This window comes from Triturus cristatus, chromosome 12 (genome assembly GCF_964204655.1).
Source record: "Triturus cristatus chromosome 12, aTriCri1.1, whole genome shotgun sequence".
Classification (NCBI taxonomy): Eukaryota; Metazoa; Chordata; class Amphibia; order Caudata; family Salamandridae; genus Triturus; species Triturus cristatus.
The window spans coordinates 164511555-164531448 of NC_140595.1; the positions used below are offsets into that span (position 1 = coordinate 164511555).

At 47.2% G+C, this 19894-nt stretch overlaps 1 protein-coding gene across 1 annotated transcript in view; it reads right to left on the minus strand.

Moving 5' to 3' along the window:
* Nucleotides 1-19894, minus strand: part of NTRK1 (neurotrophic receptor tyrosine kinase 1) — a 351958-nt gene that overhangs the window by 34016 nt on the left and 298048 nt on the right. The window contains exon 15 of the mRNA XM_085637927.1: nt 5409-5649. Coding sequence (XP_085494053.1) covers nt 5409-5649 — 241 coding nt within the window. The remainder of the gene's footprint in view (nt 1-5408; nt 5650-19894) is intronic.

Genomic DNA, 19894 nt, shown 5'->3' on the forward strand with positions numbered 1-19894 from the left:
CCAGTCTATTCAATTTCAGGGAACACCGTCTTCTTGTATCCAGACTTTACCTTGGCATCCAAGCTGCACCTCTGGACTTTTGCCTGTCAAATGTATTCTGCAGAAAGCTGGCACCACCTACTCATTACTTTACACAGCTAAGCTCTGCAACAGTCTCAATGGGACACTCGACTACTTCATAGACCCTAAGGCCGCAACAAAGTTTGCTCATATCCTTGCTTCTCTGCCTGCAGAGTGGTCGCCCTCTCCCAGGGGGTCAATTGGCGGCCACCTTAGTCACAATGACTAACTATTGTATGTCAACTTTGATATTGCTGCTGTGAGGAGGCTGTGGGGCCAGAGGGAGGAGCCTGCTATTGGCCCTATGCAGATTAGGAAGAATGGTACTTGTCGGCAGAGGACTAGGCACCTTTGGAGGTACGAACACCCCATGTGATACCATGTGGTGTGGGAATGGTGCCTGAGCATCTATGTGACTCCCCCTACACTTTCTTCCCAGTCACTCAGCCGCTTATTGGCTGAGGTGTTCGCTTTGTCCTTCAGAAGCCCATCCGGGATGATTCCCCATACTCCTTATGTTTGTTGGAATGCTATGTTGAATAGGGGGTGGTTGCTGGAAATACAACCCTGTTGGGAGAGTTGAGGTGGGAGGGTGTGGATATTGAATGTGCGATTACTGTGTATTTTATAACAGAGGGTTTGTCCCCCACAAGTCACCCAGTCATTTACTGCTGTAGGTGCCTCTGTTTATTACAGGTTATATGCACAGCATGGGACATTAAACTCTTCGGTTAATAGATGGCCACTATTAAGTGTTTAACTTGGAACATAAGGGGGCTTAACGATCGAAACAAAGCACTACTTATGCTTGTGTACTTGAAAAGGCATCAAATTGACATTTGTTACAAGAACTGCTTCAGACAAATGCGGGACCAATTCGCGAGGTGCCCAGCTGCGTGCAGTCTTGGTTGCTGAAACACATCTCTCTATCTATTCTAGTTACTCATGCGGCGGTGGCTGTACCTATCCGTAAAGGTTTGCCATGGAGCACGTGCCAGGTGTTATGCAATAGCAGGGCAGGTTTGATATACCGGTAGGGACACAACAGGGTCTCCTGCTTATATTAATCTCAGTCTATGGGTCGAATGTGGATGACCCCGACTTCTTCGCTAAGGTCTGGTAGCTGACCACCAGAATGGGCCTGGGCTCAGTAATTTGGGGACTTTAACATGATACTTGGGCTTCAAATGTTATACATTTTTACAGACCTTTATCAGACCTTGCACCCGTCTTATTGGAGGTTATCCCCCCAGACCTTGGAGCAAGGACCTTCTCTTGGAAACTCCCCACAATGTTCTCAGAGAACAGGTGTTCAAGGCTGAAATCAGAACTGCCATCTTTAACTACTTTTAATGTAATAGAATCTCAGTTGACTCCCCCACAATACTTTTAGAAGCTTTTAAGGTAGTTATCCATGGGGAATGCATCCCCAAACAGGCCGGTGAACTTTGTACTCTGCGCAGAGACCTTACTCAACTGGAGATACACATCCGTTTACTGGAGCTTCTGTTTTTTTGCTTCTGGGTACTCCAACACGCTGCCATCTATAAGGGTCAAACTACTGGAATATGAAGAGCCAGCACTGTGGGAGACACATTACTTTAGTAAAGAGGCAGTTTCTCAGCGATACAGTGAGGGACACAGGGAGGGGAAGACACTCGCCAGACTACTCCATAAACCTTGGATCGGGGGAATTTATCTCTGAGCTAGTAGGTGATAAACAATTTACACATGCATGTCTCAACACCATTCGATAAGTCATGGCCACGTTCTATACCAAATCACATAAGTCAGCACTGCCACATGACCCTGTTGCTGCACACTGTGATTCTATCCAATTACTTTTGATCGATGATGCACACCGGCAGCTTCTTGATACACCCTTTACGATAGAAGATATTGTCCAGATTATTCAAAGCATGCTGGGAGACAAGGCACGGGGACTTGATGGCTTAACTGTGGTGTTCAATAAAGAATTTGCTCAAATTCTCATGCCACACCTTCTGGCAATGTACCAAGAGTCTCTGCTGTATTATACCGCCCTCTCTTTGGTGAGGCCCACATTGTCACCATATTCAAACTAGACAAGTCTCCGTGTTATTGTGATTCTTATAGGCCGCTATCTAGGATTGATGTGGATAGCCACATTTTGGCCACACTGATAGCCTTTCATATTCTTCCCTTGCTTTCAAACATTATCCATTCAGACCAATCTGGCTTTTTTCCTGGTGAATCGGCAGCACGTAATTTTGTATTCCTTCACTGTGTTGGTGTCCAACTCAGCACTGCAGATTTTTTGCTTGATGCCACCAAGATATTCGACTCTCTGGAGTGGATTGCATGTATTCTGCGTCCATACCACTTGCTGGACACCCCGTGCTCCCTGCTCTTGCAGACACCAGATTGCGCAACTGCCTGTGATGTTTGCAACGCCACACCTTCGGTGATATGTAGCTAGAAAGTTGCTTCATATCCCTGCATTGTGTACTTGACTATCCAGCCCACATGCCTTTAGTAGCCTTGCAAGCCATGCATGACACTTTTCCAACAGCCCCCACAAACTTCCATGCTTTGGAATTGCTGCTCACCAACCCCTCCTCATTACAAACTTATCATTCAACTCTATGGCGTAAGGCAGGAATGGGCCCCAGTTAGCATTACCCCTACCCAATTTGCTTGGTCATCTGACCCGGACCCCCCTCTTACTGAAGAAGAGTGGTGCTACTGCTGCAATCAATCCCCTCTCCCTGAACTACAGACTCAGACTAATTCATTTTAAATTGTTACATAGAGTTTATAGCACACTGCACATATGTTTAAAATGGGACTGGTCAATGAGGCACCTTGTCTGAGGTGCGCTGCACCCGCCACCACTTTCATGAACTTGGCCTGGGAATGCCCCGTGGTTGCACACTTCTGGTTGGAGGTGTTTGACACCATAGCGTTGATTACAGACCACAAGCTCCACTTTTTTCCACTAGTAGTGGATTGCACAATAATAGACCGATAGATAAAAATGGCTGAATAAAAATCCTTATAAGTATCTTGTATATATATATACTTGAAGATGAAGGATCACAAGAAAACAACAGCCAGATATATATATATATATATGTGTGTGTATATATATATATATATATACACACACACACACACACAAATAAATATATATACATATAGCTCTATGTATATAGATATATCCATATATATCTATATCTATAATATATATATATACATATATTCACTTAAAAAACCATAGGTTTCACACATGTTATAGTTAGCTGTACATTTCACTCGTAAAAAAACAATGAAATTCCACGTTATAGTTAGATCAGGTAACTATAACTTGCGCGCCCACAATAAACTGCTGATGACGTCACATAGTACATCACTCATGACATGGTCAGTGACATCACTCATGACATCAATGATGACATCTGAAATTACACATTGTGGATTGCGGTCGCGCAAGTTATAGTTACCTGATCTAACTATAACATGGAATTTCATTGTTTTTTTACGAGTGAAATGTACAGCTAACTATAACATGTGTGAAACCTATGGTTTTTTAAGTGAATTTGCAAGGTTTTGTAAATGATAATTCCTAACTATAACGTGTGTGAAACCTATGGTTTTTTCAGTGAATTTGTACGGTTTTTTAAATGCTAAGTTATGTATTTATTTTTTAATTTTTTTTCTGGTTTTTCACTATGCGCACACCCTGCGCGCACCGTGCACCGTGGACGTTGCGCAGTCCATGCCGTGCGCGCCTCGCCTTTTTTTTACGCAGTAACATTTGTTTTTTTCTCCCTTGTGGGTCCTTTAATTTATTTAATAAATGTGATTGTTACTTCTTTATTTATTTTTTTTATTTTTTTTGCCGTGCGCGTACGGTAAGCTTACCGTACGCGTACGCCGCGATTTTTTAAAAAAATTATTAAATTTATTTTTCATACTTTTGGGTCCTTCTTGGACCCCCTGACAAACACTAGGGGGTCTGCAACTCTCTTCGTTGCCCCCGTTTCACGTTCCCCACCTTTGTTTCTCAGTGCGAGAGACAGAAAATGGCGGCCGACACTTCCTGATTTCGACCGATTAGAATGTTTACAGTCGTGTAACCACCAATCAGAATTGAGCTCGCGCACGGCACCGTACGCGTACGGTAAGCTTACGGTAAGCGTACGGAGCGCGCCTACAGATCTATATATTGATTTAAATGCTATTTTCTCAGGACCTACTGAACAGATTTACACCAGACCTACAAAAGGCACATCCTTGACCTGAGGACTACCTCTCTGCCAAATTTCAAGTAATTCTGTTCAGCCGTTCGGGCTGTAGCTGTGTCTAAAGGTCCTATGGAAAAATGCATGGGGAAAACGCGTTTTGGGACCCCCATTTTTTCTCAGCCCCCGCTTGACGAATCCCCCGAGACTTTCAGGGTAGGAGCGGAGCGTAGCGCCCCATTAGTTTTGAAAATTTTGCGAGGATTCGTCGACGAGCGCCAAAGTTATTCCAAATAGAATGTTGCGGATTTCCTATGGAAACACGGTCCTAACTATAACTATCTACTGGCGACCGCCAGTAGATAATATATATTAGTTTTAGTATAATCAAACATATTTCAGGAAGCAAAGAGCACAAAAGAGATTATTTCAATGATGGAGATGAAGAAACTTGAGGGAAGTAAGAGGGAAGAGTGGCAGTATTAATGGAAGGAAAGAACAAACAAAAGTCAAATGGCACTATGGTGGAATAGTGGAAGTACTGGAGGAAGAATGGATGGGTGGAAAGGGCAGGAAGTGCACCAGAGGTAGAGTGCAGCCATTCACAGTAGAAGAGGAACACAATACTAGTGGTAAACAAATGCAGAATGAAGCTGGGTTTAAAAGATATGCCCCCTGATGGCAGCAAGGACCAATGGAAAGACAAGGGAGCAAGTGGGAGAGCCACTGGAATGTCACAAGGAAGGATGGAATGTCAAGCAAAGGGGAGAATAGAACAGCAAGAGGACAGAGAGCTTTTATGGGTACAGCTCAGGCAACAATGTTTGCCAAATTAAATGCAAGAGAGGCAGAGGGTCAAGTAGTTAAGTGCAATGTCGGACATAACTTTGCAAAGAAGGAAAGAGGTAGAGCAGGATGCTGTGAGCAGAGCATGGCTACTAATGTTGTGATGGGTTTCAGACATTCACGGCCATTAATAAAACATAGTAGCAGATAAAGATGCTTGCAGGCAGAAAAGGTGTCCATTGGTCATGACTTTCAATATTTCTCTTCAATCTTTCACAAGGATAGCACCGTACCTGTGTCAGAACCCCCACAGCCATGTCCACCCTCTGGGTAACTCACCCTGTAGTAGTCTGTACTGTAAATGTCCCGGGACATTCCGAAGTCTCCGATCTTGACGATTAAGTTGTGACCAACCAAGCAGTTCCTGGTAGCCAGGTCACGGTGGACGAAGTGCAGCGAGGCGAGGTAGACCATCCCGGAAGCAATCTGGGTGGCAATCTGCAGCATCCGGCTCAGGTCCAGCTGTCCGTAGGATTGGTTGTTTCCATTGTCCAGGATCTTGGCATCAGGCCCGTGAGATCTGTTTCAGAAAGAATGTAATGACAGATTTTGATTATCTACACAGCAGTTCTTCATATTGGCATCACATTATCTGGGACACTCCCAACACTACAGTCAGCCATGCTAGTTGAATCAACACCGGTAGAAGCCACAGTGAGAGACGTTTCAAGCTTTCTTATGAAAACAGTGACATAGCTAGACCTTTTGCTGCCCATGGCGGTCCCTGCGTTTGCCGCCCCGCGATGGCCATGGGCAAGAGCGAGGGAGAGGGGCTGGCGATTCCTGCATAGTTTGCTGCCCCTTGACAGCTGTAGGTAAGAGTGGGGGAGGGCTGGTAATTCCAGCATTGTTTGCCGCCCTACGACACCCGCAGGTAAGAGCGGGGGGGGGGGTTGCTGGCAATTGCTGCGTTGTTTGACGCCCCGTGATGGCTGTAGGTAACAGGGGGGTTGCCGGCGATTCCTGTGTTGTTTGCCGCCCGCAACGGCTGCAGCTAAGAGCAGGGGGGGCCGCTGCCCCCAAAACTGGTGCCACCCAGGGCAGTCCGCACCATGCCCCCTCCTTGCTATGCCGCTATACAAAAACGTTCTATAGCATGCTCACAGAGCATAATATTAAAACACTTAGAGTTCCATTCTTTGAGATATCTGGACATGTATATGAACATGGAGATAGAGCTAATACATTCCCAGTATGGGATACTGATATGCCGCAGTTTCATTTCTTTGCAATTCAGAAAATCAATCACGTAAGATATTGTAGCCCTAGAAGCATTCCAGCACTGCAGTACCTATTAAAAATAATAACTTGTTTGTATGTAGCACTATACCATTTCTAAGCTCTGTAAATAACAGTTGTTACTATTACCCAACTTAATGGTACTGAATTTATCAACCCTGTGAAGGTGGAAGGCTGAGTTGACCTTGTCTAGATTTAAACTTGCAACTTAATTGGATGATGTGGGTTTCTAAAGCGCAGACATGGTCCTGGGGCTTAAGAGCGCTTTACATCAGAGCGAGAATACGTAGTAGAAGATAACCAACAATTTAAAAAATCAAATCCAGATTAAAAATAAGCATGCCAAGGGTAGGTTGCATGTAATGGCGAGTAACATTGAAAAAGCGTGACAATTATAGGGTAAGAACACTAGCAACCAATGCATGGAGGCTTAAATAGTTGACAACAAGGGGTATATTTAGTTCATATTGATACACAGTCACAATCAGGAGGGAAACAGCATTTACAAAGCTGTCTGTACAACGCGGTACCATTACAACTCGGTCAGTACAACGACCGCGTTGTTACCACGCATACCATTACAACGCAAGTCATTACAACTACTTGCTGTAGGGGGCTTTAGGTGTTGGATTTGCAATCCAACACCTTCCCTACTGTTGCACAGACTGGAGTTGGAATAGTAAATTATACTATTCAAAACTCCAGCGCCCCCTACAGCAGGTCGTGTAATGACTTGAGTTGTAATGGTATGCATGGTAACAATACGGTCGTTGTACTGACCACGTTGTAAAGGCATGCATTGTAAACACATGCGATGCAACATCATATATTCCAATCAGAACATCAGTCACAGTCAAGATGTGTCTGGAATAGGAGGTTTTAAGTGCCTTTTCAAAAGTTACAAAGCAAGGGGACTACAAAGATCGGAAAGGAGTGAATTTGATAGCCGTTTCTTTCTCTCCACAAATTCGGGATTAGTGTGATCCAAGTCTGAGCAATCACTAGTCGGGCTGAGAGCATTGCTATCTGGTCCTGTGATCCTGGACCACAATAACTTTACTGCCCAATATCACTCAGCTTTCTAATACCCACCAGAGCCTCCTATCTAGCAGGTTCATACATTCTAAGTGAATCAGTTCAATAATTCATGGAGCTCTGCTTAGCACTCATGACGCTGGATACTGAAAACCAGCATTCCATATGTTTAAGCTATGCAGTCCTTTCAGTAAGAAACTACATAAAAGACACAAACCTCTCAAACACTTTATCCCACAACGACAAACCTCACAGGTTGATCGAAACAAACTGGACAACTAGAACATAATCTGTGCGTGGGGTTTCAGGTGTTGGGCACCGGCACTCGTTTTTGGGGCTTAATTCTCATCATCAAATTTTGATCCAGAGTCAGAGTGCCAGAGGCAGAAAAGGGAGAAAGTAGGAGGAAAAAAAGATAGGAAAACAGTGATGGAGTGAGACAACTGGGATAAACAGAACCTGGTACAGGGAGATAAAGAGACAAGAGTGTGGGGTGATGGAAGAGTAGAACGGCGGGGCCGGCATCGGCCACGCCAAAAGTGTGGCGGTCGAGCCGGCCCCTCCCTCCGGAACAAAAAGGAGGCGGGCCTGTCGCACGCATGAGTGATGCGACAGGCGCGCCTCCTCCACCATAGGTCCCGGCCCGGAGGCGTGACCCGGAAGTGATTAGAATCACATCCGGGTCACATGAATGGGCGACGTCAGGCCAATGAGCACTGGCCTGGCCACCTGAGGCAATAAAAGGCTGGGGAGCACAGGAGTGTGTCTCTTCGCTCCTTGCTCCCCAGCCTGCCCCCAGCCTCGCTAGGAGGCTGTAACTTTGTTTTTTCTTTTGTTTTCCAGGTTTCGACGGTCGGAGTAGCGAAGCAAGGGATTTACCGCGCCTGATTTTGGCTGTTCACGGGACCTTCCGACGTCGTGGGCAGGACGGGGACCGGGATCTTCAGTCGAGTGCTGGCTAGTCATTTGCTGTGGCAGGAGAGCGGACGTGGAGCTGACCTGAAGTGGCCGTGATCACCCAGTTGGCTAAGGCTGCGCTGCTAGATGGTCTGTGACAGTGCAGGTACCCGGAGGAGGTGGCACGGGAAGCGCTCGAGAGCGCACACCCCTCCGGTTTAATTGGTTATCTCCTGCCTGCCATTGCATGTTTCGGTGCGCGCCTGGCCTGGTTTAGCGCATTGTTGTTTGTGCATTAATTACATTTAAATCACCGCGCGTAGGCGCCGTAGCACGCGAGTACCTTTTTATGTGTTTGTTGTATAATGGCGGGAAAAGCGAAGAGGGGGACGAGCGCTCTCGTATGGAGAGGCTGATGGAGGAAATGATGAAAAAGGTGGATGAGCTGGGGCATGGCCTTGCTAATCTTAGGGAGAAAGTGGAGGGGCAAGAGGGGCCAGAAGAGAGGGCTAGGCGCACCAACGTGCCCCCCCAAGGCAACTTTTCCCCCAATCCCTAAAAGGGTTAGAGCAAAGAAATGGGTGGGGAAGGAACCTGCTGCACCCATTCCCCAGTTTCCCAGGGGAGACGATCCTGCTGCACCCACCCCCCACATTCCTCTGGTGCCACTTGTGCCGCATGTCCCGGCACCCACCCCAGGCCCGGTACCGGAGACTCCGATGGCACCGGTCCCAGTACCAGCTCCACTTGTAACACCACCCGTACTGGTGCCAATACATGCGCCTCCAGTGGCGCCGCATACCCCAACACCACTGCCAGCTCTCCCTGTGACTCCAGTACCAATACTATTGCCTCCAGTGGCGCCGCATGCCCCAGCACCACTGCCAGCTCTCTCTGTGACTCCAGTGCCCCAACCTGCCCCCACAGGCATGCCTCCCACTGTCACAGGGGTCCCGGCCCCTGTTGCACAGCCCACGCCCACGGGGGAGACACCACCGGGGGGGGATCCCACAAGATATAGTATCACATTTGGCGGCAATCTTGCCATGGTTGGGGAAGGCAGGCATCCTCGCTCCAACGGTGGGGGCTAAGGATTTGGGTACCGATGCTTTGGCAGAGGCGAAGCAAATTGTGTCTCAGTTTAATACGGGGCCTGTGGAAAAAATTGTTGAAGGGCCAGCTGCACTATTACCTGTCATTACAGGGGGTAGTACCAGCACACTGGAGAACAAGGGATTGTCAGTTTCCAGTGCGGCAGCAGGGAAACAGCAAGAGGCAACTGGGACCACTGCAGCAGGTAAGCTGCCAACATTGCCAATGTTGGACGTAGGTGAGTCCCGCTCTGAGTGTGAATTCTTAGGCAGACATGTTTCTCTAGAGTTAAAGAACAGAATTTGGGCTGGCGAATATGTCAATATGTTCTCATTGCTGATTTGCGAAAGAGAAAGGGAGGAAGCAAGGAAAAACAAAGATTATATGCTTCCCAGGGAATGGGCCAGTCAGATGTCGAAATACAGGGTGGAAGAGAACTTACTCAACTGGATTAGAGCCTTTTCCATATTTATGGCAGTAACGGCGGAGCGTTTCCCAAATTTGCAGGCGTAGATGGCTTGCTACCAAAACAGGATAGTTCTGGCCCATGATAAATTCACAGGGGGAGGTGGTTGGAATATGACAAGAATTTCAGGGTGGCTAAGGCATTCGATCCATCGCTGTCATGGGACCGAATAGACACAATAGCATGGTTGGATCTTTTTGGAGGTGAAGGACATAGTAAGACAAAGAGCCAGTCCCCCCAGTCCTCTCAGCCTTTTCATTCCTTTCGGTCACAGAGTAACACGAGTTACACCAATAATTCAAACGCCACTGGGGGGAGGAAGGGGACATGCTGGGATTTTAATAGACGGACTTGCACCAGACCCCAAGGCATGTGCAGGTTCAAACATGCATGTTCCATTTGTGCCAACCCATCTCACCCTGAATCCAAATGCCTTAAAAAATTCAAAAGACAAGGGTAGGAAAAACAGGAGTGAATCGGTGACCCCGCTCAAAGCGCGGTCTCCCATTGATGTAACGGCATTGACACCATGGCTCAACAAGTATCCCTGCCATCTTACTGCAAGAACTCTTTTGGAGGGTTTCAGGGATGGTTTTAGGATACCAGCTCTAGGTTATGTGGGATCACCAGAGTGCACGAACCAACTCTCTGCGCTGGCCAATCCAGGTATAGTTTCCATAAAAATCGCCAAGGAACTGCGCCTAGGTAGAGTAGCAGGCCCATTTGAGTCTGTCCCTGTTGAGAATTTTGTCTGCTCCCTGTTGGGGGTAGTGCCCAAAAAGGTGGAAGGAGAATTCAGACTCATACATAACCTGTCAGCCCCCAGGGGAAATTCACTGAATGATGCAATTGATGATGAGTGTTGCAGTGTAAAATACGCTTCTTTTGACCAAGCAGTGGAGATGCTCAGGGGTTTGGGCCCTGGAGCATTGATGGCGAAATCAGACATAGAATCAGCTTTTCGTTTACTCCCAGTACATCCGGACGATTACCATCTGCTTGGTTTTAAGTTTCAAGGAAGTTTTTATATGGATATGTGTATGCCTATGGGCTGCTCTGTGTCATGCGCATATTTTGAAAGATTTCGTTCATTTTTGGAATGGGTGTTCAGACAGCAGACAGGGCATCAGTGGGTCATGCATTACCTAGATGACTTTCTTATCTTGGGGGCACGGGGCTCCCTGGAGTGTGGGTGGGCGCTGCAGGAGTTTTGCGCGCTCATGCAGGCTTTTGGGGTTCCTTTGGCCCCGGGGAAGACAGTTGGGCCAGTATCAACGATAGAGTTCCTGGGCATCGAGTTAGATTCCATTCAGAGGTGCTTTAGGTTGCCCATGGACAAAGTCACCAAGTTCAGGGCAGCTTTACAGCTATGTTTGAGCAAAGAGAAGGTCACACTCCACCAGCTGCAGCAATAAAATTTGCTTTAAGGGTTATTCCGATGGCAAGACCGTTTTCCCGATCCATCTCACAGGCCATGGCGGGGCTCAGGGAGAAACACCACCACACAAGGCTGTCAGCTGAGGTTCGGCAGGACATGCAAATTTGGAAGGCATTCCTGCAGGACTTCAATGGCAGGGTAGTGTGGCCCGGTCCGCCCACTGCCTCCGCGGAGTTGGGTTTAATGACTGACGCCGCGGGCAGTGAGGAATTTGGTGCCATACTCGGTACCGAGTGGGTGGCACAACGGTGGCCTGCATGGTGGGTGGAGATTGGCTTGACGGGTAACATCGGTTTCCTGGAGCTCTTCCCCATCTGGGTGGCGTTGACGATATGGCCAGAGCAACTGCGTAATCAGTCAGTGGTTTTCTGGTCCGACAACATGACCGTCGTCGAATGTATCAACCAGCAAGCAGCCCGGTGTAAGATGATTCTCCGCCTTTTGAAGGAGATTGTTCTCAGTTGCATGAAGCTGAATATACAATTTAGAGCTAAACACGTGCCTGGTGTCCTTAATCATGCTGCTGATGCACTTTCTCGCTTTAAGATGCAGGTTTTCAGGGCCACCTCCCAGCAGCGGCGGTCTACGCCACCCCCTTCCCAGAACGACTCTAGCAGATTGGTGTCCCCATCTACCGTACCTCGTGGCAGCTAGCCTAGCACCCAGGACCAGGAAAGCATACGAAGGGGCGTTCTGGCAATATTGTTCTTTCTTGGGAATGGGGTGGGCTGAGAGATGGCACGACACGGGGCGCTCCTTCAGTACCTGGGTTTTTTACAAGGCGATGGGCGCTCTGATCCAGCAGCTGAGCGGCATGCGGCGGCGATCTCTTTCTTTGCCCAGATCAGCGACAAAGGGGATCCCACTAACAGTTTTACGGTTAGGAAGGCTCTGAAAGGATGGCAACGCCTCCAAGGGTCGGCCCCAGACACAAGGCACCCAATCGGGGTGGAGCTCCTGACATCATTACTGGGGACCCTCCCTGCAATTTGTAACACCTCACGGGAAGTGCGGTTGTTCACAGCAGCATTTTCATTGGCCTTTTACGGAGCATTCAGGATTGGGGAATTAGTGGCCTAAAACAAACTGGATGTACACAGCGGCCTACAGTTTGACCGCATTAGGGTGAAGGGTGACCATTACTAATATCAATTAGGAAGTCCAAGACAGATCAGGAGGCACGAGGTGATGGGGTAGTACTGCACAGGGCACATTGTAACCCATGTTGTCCTCTTTCACATGTGGAGAGGTACCTGCAGGTTAGACCCTGTGACAAAGGGGGGCCTTTGCTGATACATGCGGATGGGGTCCCACCGACATGTTTTCAATTCAAAAGAGTACTGGACATGGCAATCCAAAAGGCAGGTTTGAACCCAGGCAGTTTTTGAACTCACTCTTTTAGGATAGGGGCTGCCACTGAAGCGACAGTCAGGGGTCTGCCTAGCAACAAAGTACAAAGGATTGGGAGATGGTCCTCCAATTGTTATAAACGCTATGTGCGACTACATATGCTGTGAGTGGGATAGTTCACAAAACGCTGATGCATGTGTCTTTCTCTGCTTTCATTACAGTTTCTCAAACCTGTCACGCAGGGGGGAGACTGAGGACACCACAACAGCAGCAATGGGCAAGGAAAGGACCATCAGCACCAAAGGAAAGACCACAGATTGTTTGGATTGTTGGCCATTCGTATGTAAGGCGTCTGTCTAATTTTTTCATTACAGGAAAATATAGGGACAGGGCACGGCAGGCAAGTTTTGAATTAACATTTCATGGGAAAGGGGGGCTTTGCTTCAGTCAGTTCAGGGGTATAATACTAGACCTATTAAGGAAGGGAGGGGCTGCTCCCAATATTATTGTGCTGCACTTGGGGGAGAACGATCTAGCTAAGCTGGGGAGAAGAGGGTTGGTAGAAACTATAGTCACAGAAATAGGCTGGTTAGCCGAGACATGCCAGGGTTGCACTATCAGGTGGTCTCAGATGATACCCCGATTCCAATGGAGGGGAGGGGAATCTGTAAAGGCTTTGAATCACTCCGCGAGGAGAATAAATAATAAAATAGAGAGACTTTTCAGGGCTCCCCACTTGCAGACCATCGCCCATGGGTGCATTAGGGGTGAACCGTGCTTCCTAAAAGACGGTGTGCACCTGTCCAAAGTAGGCAATGTGGTGTTCCTAGAGAATATATTGGCGTGGTTGGGTGGCCTTAGTCGCAGGGGATGACCTTCTAGTGAGCGCAGGGGGGGGCTAGATAGTCGGTCAACTATGCTAGCCTGTGGCGGTAAGGTCATGATTGGTGAGCAGTAAATTTAAGGTCCTTAGAGGGCGGCGCCATTCTTGAATGGGGTCGCTCAAGTGGGAGGGACAACTGGTCTCTCCTAGAACTCCAGGGGCAGTTGGGTGCGGGGGAGGAGGGAGTCACGCTTTCTCTAGGCTGGTTGGCCATCCCACACGTGCACAACGGCGCCAGTAAATGGCACACAGCTGCAAGGGCCCCTTTATGGAGATCAGGTACAGAGCGTACGGGGGTAACCGAGGGTGGAAGTACCCTCACGGTGAACGGGCCCTCTGCGCATGCGCACTCCGGCTGGAGGGCGTGGTTGGAAATTGATAAGGATCTGACACCAGTTAGTGACCTTGCCGTAGGCTCAATTAGGTACGCAGAAAATAAATAATGTAATGATTAGTAAGGATGTGTTAGATATGGATAGGAAACCTTTGTATTAGAGTTATGTTAAGGTTAGCCATCTGACATCTGTACTTATCAATTGTAATCAGTGTAATGTATATTTTCTGCTACATTATGTAAATATTGTACATTTTGATAAATGTTTATTAATCTTTGTTTACGCCCCCCCCCCCGCATCCAAACTTCTCTCCTGTCCCTTTTTGGGCCTTGAGTGGGGAGGAGGGGGTGTAGGTAGTACCTGGCCATACGGCATAAGGTGGAATCAAGATGAGGCTACCTTGATATTTGGCAAATCAATTGACCGGCATTTAGCAGCACAGGTGACAGGCTCGTTAGGAAAAGTTTAATCTACTTTTTTAAAATTTTTGCAAATTTAGCAGTGGCCAAAACTACCCCTACTTCAATGCTTTCTCCGCCTTCCTCTCACCGCCATACTATAGGCAGCTCCGACTGCCCCTCACGAACAATAGAAGCAATTCCAATATCATGGTTTGTATCACTGGTCCACCTTCCCAGCGTGAATCAACATGCCCTTCCCTATTACTCAGGGACTCCTCTGCTTCAACTCTAAATCAAGAGTAAAAGCGAAACCTCTCTCTACTTTTGTGCCATCACTTGGATCTAAAAGAAGCCCTATTCTCTAGTCGCTATTTTGCACCTCTTTGAGTTGAAGGCCTTGCAGACTTTATTCATTTCAGCACAATCGAGTCACTCCCTTAACAGGCCAATAGCATCTGCACCCACCTCTTAGAGTCAAACTCAGGGAGAGAACTATACAGGTGTTTTGCTTCTTTAAAGAGTCAAAAGACACACAATTGTGTGACATGGGTCCCGGGCTCACTGTGCCACTGGATTCAAGCTATCCCGGCTGATGAGGGGTGAAACTCCGAAACCGGTCCTAGGATGCTTGTTTCCGGTCCAGGGAGCACCTGTCTTGGCAGTTCAGGCTGGACTGTTCCCATGAGGCACAGAGTCAAGACTGACTTGCATATGGCCAGGTCTAAACTGGGGTGGGATGGTGAGCAAGAGAAGGATGGATTTAAACCAGATCTCTTGACTGGTGGTGAATGTTTTGATTTGTTCTGCATTCCGACCATCGTTTGTGTGTCTTTTACTTCCTCGCCCTACTTGTGCCGGGTATGCCCAGACGTGGGTCCCTGGCACACTGTGCCACTGGATTCAAGCTATCCTGGCTGATGAGGGGTGAAGCCCCGAAACCGGTCCTAGGATGCTTGTTTCCAGTACAGGGAGGACCTGGCTTAGCAGTTCAGGCTGGACTGTTCCCATGAGGCACAGGGTCAAGACTGATTTGCATATGGCCAGGTCTAGACTGGGGTGGGATGGTGAGCAAGAGAAGGATGGATTTAACCCAGATCTCTTGACTGGGGGTGAATGTTTTGATTAGTTCAGCATTCCGTCCATCAATTGTGTGTCTTTTTCTTTTAAAGCGTCAGCAGACACTGGACATTGTTCAGACATGGTTGTTCACCAGGCCCATATCTAAATTTAGATTTTCATAAGATGGTACCTTGACTCTGATCAAGAAACTAGCACAAGCACCAACATCAGCAGATGTGAAAGGTCTTGAAAACATTACATGCCACGGGGATAGCTCAGTGAGTTGGGTGTTTGCTGTTTATAAATGCAGACGTTTGAATCCCACCAAGGAAAACTCAGTTTTCATTGCTTTCAAAGTAGGTAAACTAAACACTATGAATTTGGTAGTAACAACACTTGCTGTTTTTAGCGTTAAAATATATCCAAAGTAAATTTATCGCTACATAACAACAAGAGATTATTATTTCCACATTGTTTGCATTAATAGGTTTTCAGTGTTGATTTTAACTGGATACTGTATTATTTTAGAGCAGCTATAAAGAAAAAAAGACCTTCCTCTATACTACACCCCTGTAAAGCATCAAATTAATGGCTGGCCTTGTATTCCTAACCGTAAGATATCTCTGATGGTTTTGCACGCTGTTTTAAATTCAACCCTGCTCCCATCTGGAACTCAATCCAGTGATTGAATTACTAGTAGGGCATACCTAAATGTTGTTATTCTTAATAGCATTCAAATAAGTACATTTTACATTATCTCTGGCAATAAGTGTATTTTGCTAAATTTTGCAAATTTGCATGAAATTATGCAAAATTTGGTGCAACGTGTTTGCCAGTAACTCAAGTGTAAATTTCACATCAGGGAAGGCCTGGCTTTATAAAATAATAATTAAAAAAATACCTCCCACAAGATGAAGGACACTGGTTTGAGCACAAAATGTCTCTAGGGCAAGACAAGTTTGCGCAAACCGGTCTCTGGTGGTCTAAAATGTTATATTACGAATTTCACTTAACATGAAATTTCAAGCGTTTAGTAAATTTCACCAGTGTAATAAAATGAGACCCAGTCCTAATTGTCTCCAGTCTAAATACCCTTTTCAAGAAATCCAGAATTACAGTAGTCAAACGTGACCTAACTTGTTTTCTTCGGGAAACTTTGGCTGTTCTCGTCAATCAGACCTCAGATGACGAAATTGGAGGCACAGGGGTGGTCAAGGCACTATTTGTACTTTAAAAAGCCTTTAAGAACAAAACACCCTATATATATGCATGTGCTACCTTCTGTGAAGACCATTTAGCACCACCCAGACACCCGTATGAAAGAGGGATGGTTTTAGAAACAGCAGCCTCGTCGGTGATAATAACTGAGTGCAAGGACCTTGTATCATTTTTCAAAAGTGCCTCCATCGACGCGCAATCCCTCCAAGCGACGGTGAAAGTCAGTACGTCTCTCCGCGCTTCTGGGGGCTGTCGCTCGCCCTGACAGGGGCCCAAGGCCCGCCGGGCGCACTGATTCTCCAAGGAGACATCCTTCACCTTAGTCGACGCGAGGTGCCTTTTTTTGATTCAGAGCGGGGCTGACACCGGACCAGGGGGAGGCGTCCCCAGAGCACCCCCCGGGAACGGTGAAATACGCTCATTAATGCCAGGCCCCATCACAAGAATCATAGAAGTCGCGTTTCCCCCAGCAGGTCCCGAGGACGCTGGCAGCCCGGCGTCTATCGGCAATACCTTGGGGGGCAATCGAAAAGTCTCTGTTTATTTCGAATGATGGCCGATCTCCTTCTATTTGGGCCTCTCAGACAGCTAATCTAATCAATATTGCAAGGAGTATTGCATTAGCAGAGGAGGGCCGGCTGCGCGAGACAGGCAGAGCTCCAGCAGTAATGGGAGGGAAGGTAGGACTGGGGCAGACCAAACGAGGCGCGCGCTCGCAGAATAGGTGGCATAATTAGGGACGAAGCAAACCAGGCGCGCGCTCCGACATGAGGCCGCATAATTAGGGACGAAGCAAACGAGGGGCGCGCTCGGACACCAGGCGGCAAAATTAGGGAGGAAGCAAAAGAGGCGCGCGCTCGGACACAAGGCCGCATAATTAGGGACAAGCAAACGAGGCGCGCGCTCGCAGAATAGGTGGCAGAATTAGGGACAAAGCAAACGAGGCGCGCGCTCGGACACGAGGCGGCATAATTAGGGACGAAGCAAACCAGGCGCGCGCTCCGACATGAGGCCGCATAATTAGGGACGAAGCAAACGAGGGGCGCGCTCGGACACCAGGCCGCATAATTAGGGACGAAGCAAACGAGGCGCACGCTCGCAGAATAGGTGGCATAATTAGGGACGAAGCAAACAAGGCGCGCGCTCGGACACCAGGCGGCATAATTAGGGACGAAGCAAACGAGGCGCGCGCTCCGACACGAGGCCGCATAATTAGTGACAAAGCAAACGAGGCGCGCGCTCCGACACAAGGCCGCATAATTAGGGACAAAGAAAACGAGGCGCGTGCTCCGACACAAGGCACCATAATTAAGGACAAAGCAAACGAGGCGCGCGCGCTTCGACACGAGGCCGCATAATTAGGGACAAAGCAAACGAGGCGGCTTGGACAAGACGGCATAATTAGGGACAAAGCAAACAAGGCGCGCCCTCGGACACAAGGCAGCATAATTGGGGACAAAGCAAACGAGGCAGCATAATTGGGGACAAAGCAAACGAGGCGCGCGCTCGGACACAAGGCAGCATAATTAGGGACAAAGCAAACGAGGCGCGCGCTCGGACACGAGGCAGCATAATTAGGGACAAAGCAAACGAGCTGCGCGCTCTACAGCTAGTAAGATCTAGTTCTAGTATGTTTCAAAGCGCTTAATGCATCCTAGTGCTTAGAGCCGATAAAGTCATGTATTGCAGCTCTAGAAGACGTTATAAAGGATGAATGCACAAATTGCTCAGTGGTGTTAATTTTCAGCTAGAAGTGTGGTTTGTTACTCTAATGGCGGATGTGCCGTATTTGTTGGAGCAGCAAAACACAATGGGCGGATTTAGTTAGGCGCAATCAAGACGTACAAGCCTTTTAAGTTTGAAAGATCCCCCTGCCTTACTACTATTCTTTTTTTGCAATTCACAAAATGTTGTATGATTCTTTGAAGTACCTTAAAAACAATCCTATAACAAGCATTGGCATAGCCAATAGGTCTCGCCTTTGGGACCTTATAAGTGTTTAACCATGCAACAGTTAATGTTGTTGTCCCAAGGATATTGTGCTACATAACAAAATACTTATAAGGTCCCAAAAGCGAGACCTATTGGCTATGCCAATGCTTGTTAATTTTAGTGAGACTTTAGATTCTGGCTGATTTCAGTTTTAGTGATGGCAGCATGCATGATGAATTGTGTGTCACTGAAACTGAAAAACATAAAAATTCTGCTGCAAGGGAAGCTCTTCTCTGCCAGCAGTAGGGGCATTCAGAGGCAATCCCTACTGTGAGAGCACCGGAGGGAATCCATGCCCTTAATGTGAGGACCGGATGTTTGCGTCCTCCTCACTGGAAAAGTAGTGTGGACATGAACATTATGACCTCCACAGATACGCGTTTAAAGTTAGTTAGTTATATTTTTTAAAAGCTTGAGAGTCTCTATTTGTAATGAGTTGTTGCTAACAAATGCATCTTTATGAAGGGTGAAACTTTTCTATGTGATAGTACTTTTAGGACACTGATAGTTGAAAGGTGAGGGGAAAATCAATGGTATCCAAAGTCTGCATCATATGGTTACTTGCCTGAAATTAGGGGGAGCAGTGGTGTTTAAATACAAGGACCTTCCAATCATGTTGGAATACTCTAAGGTCCAGGTTTGATCTGATGTCTGGGGCATAGAGTTCCAGACCCTGGGTGCACTTCTGTTGAATCCTTGAGTTACCCTTCATAACTGGTATGCAATTAGGGTGGCAAGAATGCAACAAGATGAGGTTGAGATAGTTCCAATATCTGTTGAAGGTCTTGTTGCTTCTTTCTTTTTTAGAAATTGAATTGATGGTTAGGTTAATGCTGAAGGACAACCACTGAAATAATTGTGTAACAAATAAGGACCTTTAACAACCGATGCAACTAATGTTATGCTAATAGTCGCATCTAGTGCTTCAAATGGAAATAAGGAAATGCAGGTAGCCTTGTCCCAGAGTACCTGTTCTCTGTTGTGAATTGGCGGTACTCTACAATTAAAAGCATTGGAGCAGTGCTGAGACGTGCCGGTGCTATCCCTTCTAAATTAATGCAGTGCAGTTATGGAGTACCTGCCCATATAAAACACTGGTCTCATCCCAGAGTGACAAGAACCGAAATGCACAGTTACATCAGTAACTTTTCCTATAGTTGACGCGTTTCTCACTTAGGGGCATATTATCAAGAAACAGAGTTAAAATTATCGCCGGTTTAGCGGCAGAAAACTGCCGCTAAAGCAGCGATAACGGGCTTGATAATATGCCGCAGAGAATTCCCATAGAAGCCCATGTTCACACCAGAACATGGGCTTCTATTGGAATTCTCTGCGGCATATTATCAAGCCCATTATCGCC